The sequence below is a fragment of the Anolis carolinensis genome, chromosome 3, assembly GCF_035594765.1.
Source record: "Anolis carolinensis isolate JA03-04 chromosome 3, rAnoCar3.1.pri, whole genome shotgun sequence".
Taxonomy (NCBI): Eukaryota; Metazoa; Chordata; class Lepidosauria; order Squamata; family Dactyloidae; genus Anolis; species Anolis carolinensis.
In genome coordinates this window covers 97,122,395-97,137,022 of record NC_085843.1, presented here as the reverse complement: position 1 = coordinate 97,137,022, position 14,628 = coordinate 97,122,395, and the positions used below count along the sequence as shown (strand labels likewise).

The following is a 14,628-nucleotide window of genomic DNA, read 5'->3' as shown; positions in this document are numbered from 1 at the left end:
ATTTGCAAAGCAACAAACTTTTAAACACAGTAAAAGCAGAGTGGACTTGTTTCCCTCTCACATGAACATGACCAAGGCCATCATCACTTGGCACCTGCCCAAGACCTGTCCCTCAACAGTCTTATCGGTCAAGAAGGAAGGCACTTGAACAGTTATGTAGAAAACAATCCAAAATATGTTTACTCAAATATATGTAAAACCAAGTTGAACAAGAGTTAATGATGAGACACTTCTACGTGACTGAGCCCAGATTCTGGAATTGCCCAAGAGGGAAGTTAGTCTGGCTCGCTCTTCACAAAGTCAGGCCTTTGGCATGAAGACTGGTAGAATATTAGAAATGGGTTTAACTGAGTAGGTGATTCGTTATGGTTTATTTATTTAGAGTATTTGTATCCTGCTCTTCTCTCATAAAAGCTCTCAGAGGCATGCAAAATGTTAATTTGACAGTTCCCTGTACTGAGACTTATAATCTAAATATGAAAAGGCACATAAGGAAAAGGGAATGGCAATCTGGAAGGGGATTGTTCACCAGATACTGCTCGCAGTGGCAGTGGGTAAGGATGAAGGACTTTTCATCTGCTCGGATGGCTTTTACAGTTGAGTTTTTATCAACTGCATTTTTTGTCATATTTTAATCAAGATTTTAGTATTTTAGTACAATCAGTCACCTTGAGCACATCTTTGATAGAAAGGCAAAGTTAATTTGCTGATAGCTTTATTAACAAAATATTATCCAGTCCTGTTTTGGCAGTCTGTTGCTATTATGCAACTGAGTTTGAGGGCCAAATTAAGTTAACAATGGAGCTTGAAGACCAAGTTGTCATTTTGTCAATTACCTGATACAATCAAAATCCAGAGTAACCACTGAAAAGGTGGGCATTTGTTAAATAAAATAAAATATTTCCCAGTAATTGTACACATATGGTAGGATTGCAACTTCAGGAAAAATGTTAAGTGTTGTTTCTTCCCCCTCATAAACTCAACTTGATGATCACTAAATTAACATTTGGAAACAGGTACATTAAAAAATTCTAGCAAATATATAATAATGCCTTAGATATACGACTTGTCTATGTCCAGTACTCAAAAGAGTTTTAGGCTTGAGATTCTTAAAACATTTCATCTTGCAATGCTCTATTTTATATCCCTTTGCCAAAATGAAGAAAGCTTTACTACATGGCAATGAGTAACTATCATTCAACAGAAAAATTCAAAATTCCAAAAGACACACCCAAACTCTCAGGTGAACATCTGATGCAATTTTTTAGGATTCCAGCCAAGATTATACACTGATTTTAAAAAAAAGAACAATAGGAAGATATGTTTTGTCCAGAATTCCTGGTTTATTTTACATTTTTTCCAGTTAACCCATCTGCTCAGTCTCTGCAATCTGACTCCCAGTTGACCCGCGTATCCCACTCTTAATTTGTATTCCTGAGTTTACTCCATCTTTAGATTTGATATCCAACATCCTTCAGTCCTTCTGTTAAGAACCATACCACTGCACTCTACAAAGTTTAGGACCATTTATAGTTGTCCATAATTGGTAAAATATTGAGTTAATTGGTAGGTACTTTGCTCTTCACTCACTTTTCTAAGGCACTGCTTTTAAAACTGTGGGTTCCAACCCCAAATGGGCTCAATGTTGGGTTTACAAAAAAATTGGCAACAGTAAAACATTTCTGAATACCACACATTTACATAAATCTGTTAGCAACAACATGCACTGTTTACAGTGGTCTCAGCAGAAAATGTTTCAGCTGTACCTCATGAGAAGGAAAATCAGTCTGTTTAGCAAGCCTTGCGAATGCTGATTTATTATCAGTAAACATTTTATTTTTATACCTATTTTATCTACCTATATATCTGGGGTCACATAAAAAAATCTTGGGTAGACAAGGGTCACAAGAAGAAACAGTTTAAGAAGCCCTGCTCTAAGGTACAAAAGTGCAGTTTCATTCTTACAATGTGTTAGGCATGTACCTTCAAGTTGCCTGTCAACTCATGCTGATCCCATGTATTTCATAGCGTTTTCTTAGGCAAGGAATGCTCAGAGGTGGTTTTCCCAGTTCCTCCTTTTGAAATATAACCTTCAGTACCTGGTATTCCAATCCAAATACCAATCAGGTTGATTCTACTTAGCTTCCAACAAAATCAGATCAGATATATGCTAGAAAGGTACAGTCCAGAAATCCAAAGATTCAGTGTAATCTTTGTCACCTACTGAAAGGACAAACAACCTGCAACCTCTATTTTCTATACTAATAGACGTCATATTATATGTCAAAGTTAAATTTAGACATAAATCATTCAGTTTAACCTACAAAGCCACCTTAGAGAGAAATCCCTACTACACACAGGCAATGCTAGTGAATTTAACTGAGCCATTACTGACAAGGTCAGCAGGCTGAGCAAGAACACAAACACAAATAATCTCTAACAAGAAAATCCAGTATTTTTGATAATATGTTCAAGTGGGCAGAGTCTTACTTTGTTAAATAAACCAGTGAAGACCATGTATTTATTAGCTTCAGAAAACACAATTTCATTGGCATGAAATGCTTTCAATTTTTTGTATTTTCTGTTATTAATAACTGAGCTGTAACTTTAAAATTCTGGAATATGTAATGCAATCTTTCACTGCGTTCTGTATTTTACCCTACTATTCCTTACTACATTTTAGATTACATTTACATTATTGTCTTCTACAGTTCCAACTATCTTTTGCCTTCTTGGGGTCCTTCTATACTGCCAATCTAGGTTATCAAAGCAGATAGTCCACATTACCTGATTTGAACTGGATTATATGAATCTACACTGCCAAGTAATCCAGTTCAGATCACATAATCTGGATTTTATATAGTAGTATAGAAGGGGCCTTGGAGATTATTCTATGTAAATGGTTTCAACAGTTGTTTTCTGGCCTATGAAGTTATAGCGTGCAAAGTAATGTTGTTTCCAATTACCTAAATGGTGTTTTGGAAACAAAATATCACTAGCTCTTAATATGTTTCTATTAAACACTGATTTACAGTACTGAAATGCTGTATTTGAAATATAGGCCCCTTCTACATTGCCATATAAAATTCAGATTATCTGTTTTGAACTGGATTATATGGCAGTGTAAACTCTGGCCGCTTCTACACTGTTATATAATCCAGATTATCAAAGCAGATTATCCAATTTGAACTGGATTATATGAGTCTACACTGACATATAATCCAGGTCAAAACAGATAATATAATAATAATAACACTTTATTTATATAATATGGATTTTATATAGCAGTAGAAGGGGCTTCATACAATCCAGTTCAAAACAGCTAAAGCAGTTACAGTAGAGTCTCACTTATCCAACATAAATGGGCCGGCAGAATGTTGGATAAGCGAATATGTTGGATAATAAGGAGGCATTAAGGAAAAGCCTATTAAACATCAAATTAGGTTATGATTTTACAAATTAAGCACCAAAACATCATGTTATACAACAAATTTGAAAGAAAAAGTAGTTCAATGCGCAGTAATGCTATGTAGTAATTACTGTATTTATGAATTTAGCACCAAAATATCACGATGTATTGAAAACATTGACTACAAAAATGTGTTGGATAATCCACAACATTGGATAAGTGAGTGTTGGATAAGTGAGACTCTACTGTAGTTGTAATTCTCACATTATCATTTGAAAATCCTACTAACAAAATAGATTTGCACATTCCACAGTCTTAGTCTTTGCACAAGTATGTCGGAATAAACCACACCAAGCAGGCAGGCATAGAGCTTCATTGTTAGGGTTAAAAATTGTAATGCTACATATCCAAAGGTGTTAGCAAAGAGAATAATGCCAATTAAAAACAAGTATGAATGACTACTTGTCCAGATTCAAGACAAAGCACCTCAAAATGTCAGTTTTTGGGAAAAGTCAGTGGGAGAGGCACCTGGTTCAGCACCATGGCCAAAGAGAGGCTAGGAACAGGCCTTTGGTCTAATCCAGCCAGGCTGAGATTAAGAGTGTTGGGCTGGGATTTGGGAAATGCAGGTTTTATTCTCCACTGTGTGGGCCTGAGCCAACTGCTCTTCCTCTTTCAGGTTAATCTAACTCACTTGTTATGAAGATAAATGGAAAGGAGGGGGAAGTACCATGTACACAACCTATAGTTGGAGGAAATATAGGATATACATTTAGCGGGGGTGGGGTGGATTGGATATTCTAATATAACCAAGAGAGCAGTTGGCCTGGCATGTCCACAGATGTCCACATGTCCACAGATTCTGTATCCATAGGGTCAATCATCCACAGCTTTAAAATATTTTTAAAAACCCAAATTTGTATTGAATGGGATTTGAGCCCCCACAAATTTTGGCATATCCAATGGCATAATAAAATGGTGTCCCTCATATAAAATGGCAAAATCAAGGTTTGCTTTTGGGATTTTTTTTTTAAAAAAAACACTGTCAATCCATGGATGGTGGAATTGTGGATGCAGAATCTATGCATAGCAGGCCGGCTGTAGTTCAGGAAAAGACTTTGATTAAATACTGGGAAAAATGGAAGTTCTTTGTCATATATACAAAAATATGGTTTTCCTATCAAGGCAAATTCCAGTTTCCCAGTACCTTTTTAGTACCCTTTGCTTCATTATAAGATTGCACCAACAGGGAGTGAAGAGAGAATGCACATGCCCCTTGCTTTATATTCTTGTACAAGGTTACTACTTAACACCACTTCAGAAAATAAGTAGTAGAAACAATGTGCCCATACTGAACAACAAACAAGGAATCAGATAAAATGTGTTCTGGTTTATTCCTTATTTCAACTGTTATAAAAGTAAGAGAAGCGGTGACCCTGGCTCTTTGCATAGTTTTCATCTGCATGGGCATATAAAACTAAATGTTTTATATTTAGTTTATTGTTGCACATGAACAATTAACTTCATGTGTGAGCCATTAACTGTGGCCATTCTCTGCATCTAGAGGGTAATGCAATGCAGCCTTGAACATTAGTACAGGACATAAAACCTACTACTATTTTCTAATTTGAGGTGGAAAGGAAAAACATAGAAATATATTCGATGACAATGAAATTTTTGTCATTTTTTACTAACTAGCTTATCATAGCATGGGGCTGATACTCTATTTGGTATTTGAAGCCCTTTGAAATACTTCCCCTAGAATACTCCATACACTTCTGGGAACCACTGTCCAAGAAGTATACTGGCAAGCAAGAATGTATTCAGAGGAGGGTGACCAAGATGATCAAAGGGCTGGAAATGATGCCCTCTGACAAACAGCTTAGGAAGCTGGGCATACTTAGCTGAGAGAAGTGAGGATAGAGAAATGACACATTGTTGTTGTGTGCCTTCTTGTTGTTTCTGACCCCACGGTGATCATAACACAGAATTTTTTTGGCAAAGATTTGTTCAAAAGAGATTCGCCACTGTGTTCCTCTGAGGCTGAGAGAGTACGACCTTACTAATGTCCCTCTATGGAAGTGGTTCTCAACCTGTGGGTTCCCAGATATTTTGGCCTTCAACTCCCAGAAATCCTAACAGCTGGTAAACTGGGTGGAATTTCTGGGAGTTGTAGGCCAAAACACCTGGGGACCCACAGGTTGAGAACCACTGCTCTATGGCATCATGACTACTGAGAAGGATTTGAACTCTAGTCTCCGTAGTTATAGAACAATATTTAAACCACTACACCAAACTGGCTTCTGGATGATAATAAAAAATCTTAAAGCAGGGGTCCCCAAACTAAGGCCCAGGCGCCACAAGTGGCCCATCAAAATCATTTATCCAGCCGTTGAGGAAGGCACGTGCGGCACGAGGGAGGAGAGAAAGGCACGTGCCTTTCCCACCTCCTCCCTCGCCTGGTGCGCGCCTTCTAAAGCTTTGCTTGTTTATAATGCTATTTTAATTATTATTTTTATTAATTATTAAGGGTTGCTTTGCTAGTGCTTTTGGTACACAAAGGCAGAAGGGGGTTGGACTAAATGGCCCAAGGGGTCTCTTCCAACCCTTTTTAATATTATTATTATTGACAGAGAGACACAGTATAACACAGCAAACAAGATATATATGCTGGATTTCATATCACAAAATCACAAGTCAAACACTTTCCAAGTGTTTAGGACTGTGATTTATTATTATTATTATTATTAATATTATATTAACAACATTGAGGCTGGCCATCTGTCAGGGGTGCTTTGTTTGTGCTTTTGGTGCACAAAGGCAGAAGAGGGTTGGACTAAATGGCCCAAGGGGTCTCTTACAACACTTCATCATCATCATCATCATCATCATCATCACTACTACTACTACTACTACTAACATTGAGGCTGGGTGGCCATCTGTCAGGGGTGCTTTGCTTATGCTTTAGGTGCACAAAGGCAGAAAGGGGGTTGGACTAAAAGGCCCAAGGGGTCTCTTCCAACCCTCTTTATTATTTGTATTATGATTATGATTATTATTAACATCGAGGCTGCATTTGTTCTTGTTTTGTTTTTTACTTCAAAATGAGATATGTGCAGTGTGTACTGCATAGGAATTTGTTCATAGTTTTTTTTTTTAAAAAAAAAGTTATAGTCCAGCCCTCCAACGGTCTGAGGAACCGTGAACTGGTCCCCTGTTTAAAAAATTTGGGGATCCCTGTCTTAAAGGGTTTCAGGTAAAAGATGGAGCAAGCTTGTTTTCTGCTGCACCAGTGAGTAGGACCTATACCAATAGATTTTATTTACAAAAAAAGAGATTCTACATAAACATCAGGAAATTTTCTTAATGATAAGAGCAGTTCAACAATGCAATGGACCACCTTGGCAGGAGATGGACTCTGTCATTGGAAGTCTTTAAACAGAGGATGGATAATCATCTATCTGCTTATTTAGTTGTGTATTCCTGTACTGAAGTGGATTAAACTAGTTTCTACTAGGCGTCCAGAATGAATCAAATTAGGACACTACTTTCCAAAGTTGTGTTACAACCAAAAGCTAAAGTACAGCAGAGTCTCACTGATCCAAGCTAAACGGGCCGGCAGAACCTTAGATAAGTGAATATCTTGGATAATAAGGAGGGATTAAGGAAAAGCCTATTAAACATCAAATTAGGTTATGATTTTACAAATTAATCACCAAAACATCATGTTATAAAACAAATTTGACAGAAAAAGTAGTTCAATACGCAGTAATGTTATGTGGTAGTTACTGTATTTACGAATTTAGCACCAAAATATCATGATATATTGAAAACATCGACTACAAAAATGCATTGGATAATCCAGAACCTTGGATAAGCGAGTCTTGGATAAGTGAGACTCTACTGTATCACCAAACTGCTATAAAATTGCTCCCATCTTGAGGTTTGCACTAAGCTTATCATCATCAACATGTCCCATAAAAGAATTCAAGAACCCAAGAAATTATTCATTTGGACAGCCTTTTGACCTCCTTTCTCAAATTGCAAGATGAAACAAAAAGGTGTATTACTACCTTTTACAGAACGATCAGCTAAAATAATATTTCTTAAGCAAGCTAACATGGGCAACTCGCAGGGTCTTTCCCCCAATGTATCCAGGACTGGCACCATACTGGTTCATGTTCACTGACTACAATTATTTCCTTCCCTTCATGGAAAAGCCACCAGAGATTGGCAATCGATGGGCATGACTTCAAGATCATTGAGCCAGACTAAATGCACACTTAACCTTGGAAGTGGCAGGAAGTTATATTTGTCCTAGATTTCTGTTCTGCTGCCCTTGCAAGACAAACCCAAGCACTGTTGGAAATTAGGTTGTTCCTGAGTTGACAGCACTAGCTGAAGTATCTGGCAGCCAATTCTGTAATTGTGCAATTATCTTGTGTACATGAGATCTGCCATGCAACACCGAACCAACAGGTTTAAGATGCAGAAACCGACGTGTAAAGACATCACCCAAATACTTAACTCAATTTTTTTTAAAAATCACTCTGGCTACAAATTTAACCATGTCACTTGCAAAAAACGTTACAGTTTTACACTCTCCATGCCAGTCAGTGTCGAGTGAAACCAAACAGCACCCCATTAAAGCATTAAAAAGCGTTCTTCCTCTAGTAAGGAAATTGATTTTTTTTTAAAAAAACTCCAAGCAAAGCAATTCCTCCCTAGCATTCACTGCCTGCCATGTGCTTCTCTGACAGCGGAAGTCAGCAAAGGTTTTGACTACTGTTTAGAGAAGAAAACCCCACCAACTACTACAGATAGATAGATAGATAAACACACACACACAGGAACTCTCAGTTAACCAGCACCAGTGGGGATTGGTAGATACCGAATAAATGTAGTTTTCAGTTATTGAGAGTTACTATTGAAAACAGACCTACGGTAATACTAAACCCATACTATACCATGCCATAAACACTGTATTGACTTCATATTCATATTTAAATAGAGTAACTAAAAGCAAATTAAAACAAAGAAAGACAAACGTAACACAGTTTCACTCTTAGGGTAGAAGCATAGAGCCCAGAGTTGGAAGAGACCCCAAGGGCCATTCAGTCCCACCCCCTGCTATGCAGGAACAGCGCTATCAGATGTGGGTCCAACCTCTGCTTAAAAACCTCCAAAGAAGGAAACCCAGGCAGCACAATTCCCTGCCAGACAGCTCTTACTATCAGGAAGTTCTTTCTAATGTTTAGGCATAATCCACTGTTCTGCAATTTGACCTCCATTGTTCCTGTATTTTAATTTTGATTTAAAGTATTATTTCTTTGATTTTTTTTTTGCCAGTTGCCTAGGAGTTCCGGATGTTTGTGTTTTGGTTAACTAAGTGTCTAATTAATACAGTAGAGTCTCACTTATCCAACACTCGCTTATCCAACGTTCTGGATTATCCAACGCATTTTTGTAGTCAATGTTTTCAATATAACATGATATTTTGGTGCTAATTTTGTAAATACAGTAATTACAACATAACATTACTGCATATTGAACTACTTTTTCTGTCAAATTTGTTGTATAACATGATGTTTTGGTGCTTATTTTGTAAAATCATAACCTATTTTGATGTTTAATAGGCTTTTTCTTAATCTCTCCTTATTATCCAACATATTCGCTTATCCAACGTTCTGCTGGCCCGTTTATGTTGGATAAGTGAGACTCTACTGTATATGTAGTTAGGTAGATGTGTGCTTGTGTGTGTAGCCTACCTATATAGCCATGTTCCAGAAGCATTCTTTCCTGACATTTCACCAGCATCTATGACAGGCATCCTCAGAGGCTGTGAGGTCTGTTGGAAAACTAGGCAAGTGGGGTTTATATATCTGTGGAGTGCCCACGGTGGGAGAAAGAACTCTTGTCTGTTTGAGGCAGGTGTGAATGTTGCAATTGCCCACCTTGAGTCGCATTGTGCAGCTTTATTATTCCCTGAATGCCAGCAATACAGACCTCTTACAAACAAACAAGGCCCTGCCCCTCTCCTGGCTCTAACGCAGGCATGGGCAAACTTGGACCCTCTAGGTGTTTTGGACTACAATTCCCAGCAGCCTTAAGAATTGTGGGAGTTGTAGTCCAAAACACCTGGAGGGCCCAAGTTTGCCCATGCCTGCTCCAACCAGCCACCAGGAGAGGCCGGACACCATCCTCAGGATGCAAGCCAGGCACCTTGCAATGCCTTGCAATGCATCCCACCCACCGCCCACTTGCCCAAGGCTTCCCCGGCCCCTTGTGTTCCCTGATAGACGTGCCACCAAGGCCAGGAGAGCACACGCCCACCCAGCCCTTGGCGAGGGAGAAGCCACGCTTGGGGAGACCTTCCGCCATGGGAACTCCACCATTGAGGGGCAGCATTGAAGACAAAAAGGAGCCTTCCGTGGCTAGTGCAAGGGGGAGAGGAATGGGGCGCCCGAGCAGGCGCCTTTCCCTTCCTGCCACACCTTCCCCGCCTGCCCTTGGCCCTCACCTGATGCCCGCGTGTACGAAGGAGAGGTCCGCGTTGGCGCCGGCTCCGCCATCTTCCTGCTTTTCCTGGGTGCCTTCCTTGCCTTGGAGCCCCGTGGCAGCGCAAGAAGGTCCTCCTCCTCCTCCTCCTCCTGATAATAATAATAATAATGCTGCTGCTGCTTGTGCTGCTGTTTGTGCTGCACAGGCGCACTGCCTGCCCGGGCGCCACACCTGACTCTGCGCGCAAGGAGCCGGGAAGCGACAATTGTTGTCAAAGGGGCTGAGAGAGGGGGCACTTTGGGGGGAAGGCGGGAGGAAGGAGCCCAGAAGGAGCCTCTGGCCTGGCCCTGCCTGCCTGCCTTCTTTCCTTCCTCGCAGGTGGCTTCGCTCTCCCTACTTCTTTCTTTCTCTTCCCAAACGTGTGGCAACCTGCGCTTCCCAGGCTTCCCTGCCTTCTTCGCTCCAGGCGCGACGCTTTCCTCAGGAAGGAGCCCGCGCCAAAAAAAGTGCTGTAAAATTCTTGAGCTGCGGCTTCTGCTGCTGCTTCTTCGCCTTCAAAAAGCCCTTCAGCTCCTGGAATGAACGTACAGCTAGCTAGCTGACTTCAAAGCAAATTATACACACCGCCCACCGAGGGAGGAGAGCAAAGGCGCAACGTCTCCTCGGGGCTTTTGTTGGGATGAGTTTTCTCCAAACGGCGCAGGCAGCCTCCCTTCGCGGCTAAGCACGTGCCCCGTTTCCACTGCATCTGGATCTGGATCAGGCTCGCAGGGCCCCGGAGGCGGGAATAGTTCCAAGAAGAAGGTGCCAAAGCGCCTGAAGAAAAGCTTCACACGCAGAGCTTTGCACGAGGAGAGGCTGGTTTGATGTCACTCCTTTGGTCCTGCCTCACTAGACCAGGCAGGGGCAAACTTCGGCCCTCCAGGTGTTTTGGACTTCAATTCCCACCACTCCTAACAGCCGGAGGGCCGAAGTTTGCCCGTGCCTGCCAGGGACAGTTCCTCCTCTTCAGAGTGATGGGCTGAAACTAACAGAATGAACTTCAACAGGGACAAATGCAAACTTAGGCAGAAAAAATGAAATGCACAGATACAGAATGGGGGATAATGCCTGGCTGGACAGCAGTACATGTGAAAAACACCTTGGAGTCCTCCTGGACAAGTTAAACATGAGCCTACAATGTGGTGTGGCGGCTAAAAAAGCCAATGGGATTTTGGCCTGCATAAACAGGAGTCTAGTGTCTAGATCCAGGAAAGTCATGCTCCCCCTCTATTCTGCCTTGGTCAGACCTCACCTGGAAAACTGTGTCCAATTCTGGGCACCGCAATTGAAGGGAGATGTTGACAAGCTGGAAGGTGTCCAGAGGAGGGTGACTACTAAAATGATCAAGGGTCTGGAGAACAAGCCCTACGAAGAGCGGCTTAAAGAGCTGGGCCTGTTTAGCCTGCAGAAGAGAAGGCTGAGAGGAGACATGATAGCCATGTATAAATGTGTGAGGGGAAGTCATAGGGAGGAGAAAGAAAGCTTATTTTCTGCTGCCCTGGAGACTAGGATGTGAAACAACGGATTAATACAGGAAAGGAGATTCCACCTGAACATTAGGAAGAACTTCTGCACTGTGAGAGCTGTTCAGCAGTGGAACTCTCTGCCCCAAAGTGTGGTGGAGGCTCCCTCTTTGGAGGCTTTTAACCAGAGGCTGGATGGCCATCTGTTGGGGGTGCTTTGAATGTGATTTTCCTGCTTCTTCACAGGGGGTTGGACTTGAAGGCCCATGAGGTCTCTTCCAACTCTATAATTCTATGATTGTAGAGAGTGCTGCTGTCTCACCAAACTACAACTCTAAAGAATCAATAGTATTGAGCCCTGCCAGTCAGTCTTATCAAACTGCATTCATTCTTACTTCCCTTTGCCAGCTTTGAAAGCACCCCGGTGTCTCTCTCTTCCTCTCACAACTGAACTCCAACCAACTCAAAGTGCAAAAGATAGTAATTTGAATGTGGTTAATAAGTCAGAAGGGCAGGGGAGACAGCCCCTGGCAAAAGCAAGAGGCAGCCTCCTTTGCCTGTATCTTCCTCCTCATTAATAACCAACATTGCTTGCTCACACATTTTGGTTCTCAAACTATTAAATATTGGGTGCATATATGCCTTCAAGCCATCTGTCAACTTATGGTGACCCTATGAATTTCATAGGGTGAGGTTTTGGAGAGGAATAATCAGAGGTGGTTTGGCCAGTTCCTTCCTCTGAATTACTTGCAGCATCTGTCATTTACTGTAGCTCTCTTCTTTGCCATTCTAATACCAGAGAAATAGTGCTTTTTCCTACTGCTTCAATGTATGGCATGTTTTCTTCCTAGCATGGGATTATTTGGGCAAAATTTGTTCAGAGATGGTTTTTAAAGCCCTATTAAAAGAGCTCCACTGGCTGCTGATCAGTTTCTGGTCCAAATTCAAGGTTCAGGTGATCACCCATAAAGTCCTAAATGGCTCAGGACCTGCTTATCTTTGTGACCGTATCTTCCCCTATGAACCCACATGGGCTCTAAGATCTGCTGGGGAGACCCTCCTCTTGATCGCACCTCCGTCTCAAGTGTGTTTGGTGGGGACGAGAGAGGGCCTTCTCGATGGTGGCCCCCAGACTCTGGAACTCCCTCCCAAAGGAGATTAGATTAGCTCCCACCCTGGATTCCTTCCAGAAGAATCTGAAAATATGGATGTTCACAGGTGCCTTCTCGTAACTGATAATTGTCCATGCGCTTTACTTAGGCCTTGGCCATTCCATGCGCTTTATTACCTTTGGTCGCTCCCATCCCTAATCACCAAAGAATATGCACTTTCAGGTTTCCATTTCCCCATAAAATGGCCCATGTACTATGGTGCTTGACTACTGATTGGAATTAATGTCTATGTTTTAAGTTATTTTAACTTTTGTAAGACGTGTTCTTATACTGTGATTTTATTGTGTTACTGTTTTTATTGATTTAATACTGTTTTGGGCTTGACCCAGTGTAAGCAGCCCCAAGTCCTTTGGGAGATGGGGAGGGGTATAAATAAAGTATTATTATTATTTTGCCTTCCTCTGCGGCTGAAAGCGTGACAAGTCCAAGGTTATTCAGTTGCTTTTCTTAACCATGAAGGGATTTGATCCCTGGCCTCCAGAATTATCCAACGTTCAAACCAAAACACCATGCTGGCTTTCTAACCTTTAATAACAGCATCAAAATGGAAGAAAAACAAATATTAACATCAAATTTATGATAGGAATACACTTCAGTACAAAGCAGCATTTTCGGTTAATGGTCAGGGGGAAGGAGACTGCTGTACCAGTGTTCCGTCCCCCAGGACGATGGTTTACCTTACCTATTGGTCGTTTGTTTGTTTTCCCTCCTTTGCATCTTGTTTCAGCCTCTGGCTGCAAAGCCCAGGAAAGGTGGCTTGGAATCTGCAAAAGCTGGCTGCAGTTTTCTTTGCAGTGATTGGTCAAAGAGTGCAACATCTTAGGACCGCCCTTTTTACCAGGGTCTAGTCTCCATTTTGGAGCTTCATTCTGGCTATAGTTTTCCAACGTGCTGGAGCTGTGCAAGGCTAACTGGGACAAATCATCCTCAAAACCAGGCCAATCTAAGCCTATCCAAATTAGATAAGTATTGAATTATACTGATCTGGAATAGGAATTCTAGTTAGAGGAGCAGGGTTATTCCATCGCTTCTAGAACTAATCTTTGCTGTAAAGATAGGGAAGGAAAGAGTTTCTCCTTCTAATATAGGCAGCGTGATTAGGGTATAGTGGTTTTATAATCACCTTTGCTTTCTGGAACCAGGGATAATTCTGTACCTAAAACCTATAGAAATTTGTTTCATTTTCTGCAACTTTAAGATCTGTGCCAGGTTTACAACCTTGTATGAATAAACATCCTTTTTTGAAGTTATCCAGACTCAGTCGTTCAATATCTATAGGACAGCTTATAGGGATTTGCAGTTCGCCCGGATAAAGGACAGCACGTTTCAGTTTTATAGTTTTTTATTGTCCGGCGGACGGCACAGTTTTGAGGTAGATCAGCGGTTTTTCCGCTTGAGCTAGCTTGCACGGCTTATAGTTTTTTATAGTTTAGGAAGTTTAGTTTAGGCCGCGGCTTTTCCGCCTGAGCTCAGTCTGCATACCTAAAGACTCTACCAGCGTCTGAGGCAGTGGAGCCCGCTCTCAGACCTGAAGGAGTCAAATAGTGGGGCTCTATTTCCTTGCTATTTGGCTCGCGTGTGCGCACGTGGCCCAGTGGCTTTCTGGGTTTGCACAGGCTGTGCAGTTCCCAGCAACGTCCAGGGCTCCCTCGGCGGTAGACCTCGAGCCGCGGAGCACCAGCGACAGTTCTTTGGCTGGCTCTGAGGCGTGAAGCCCACCAGAACCAGGCTAGAACCTGGACAGGCCTGGCAACGCTGCTGCGAGTTCGGCCGGAGCACTCGGCCGGCTTCGACCTGCCTCATCGTCCTGCGGTGGTGACCTGCCTCATCGTCCTGCGGTGGTGACCTGCCTCATCGCCTGGCGGTGGTGACCTGCCTCATCGTCCTGCGGTGGTGACCTGCCTCATCGTCCTGCGGTGGTGACCTGCCTCATCGTCCTGCGGTGGTGACCTGCCTCATTGACCTGCGGTGGTGACCTCCCTTCACAGCGGGGAGGAGGCGTCTCTTCTCTCCTCCTTTCCAAAGCCAGCCTCGGTGCTCC

The 14,628-nt window shown here is 42.1% G+C and overlaps 1 protein-coding gene across 9 annotated transcripts in view; it reads right to left on the bottom strand.

The window, feature by feature from the left end:
- The window catches only part of map7d2 (MAP7 domain containing 2), an 87,994-nt gene extending 77,561 nt beyond the window's left edge, over positions 1-10,433 (bottom strand). The window contains exon 1 of one of the 9 annotated variants that reach the window (XM_016992397.2): positions 9,930-10,433. In XM_016992397.2, the coding sequence (XP_016847886.2) occupies positions 9,930-9,981 (52 nt within the window). In that variant the 5' untranslated portion in view covers positions 9,982-10,433. The remainder of the gene's footprint in view (positions 1-9,929) is intronic. The other 8 variants (XM_016992398.2, XM_016992399.2, XM_062977239.1 and 5 more) reach the window with 8 other exon arrangements.
- Between the last annotated feature and the right edge of the window lie 4,195 nt (positions 10,434-14,628).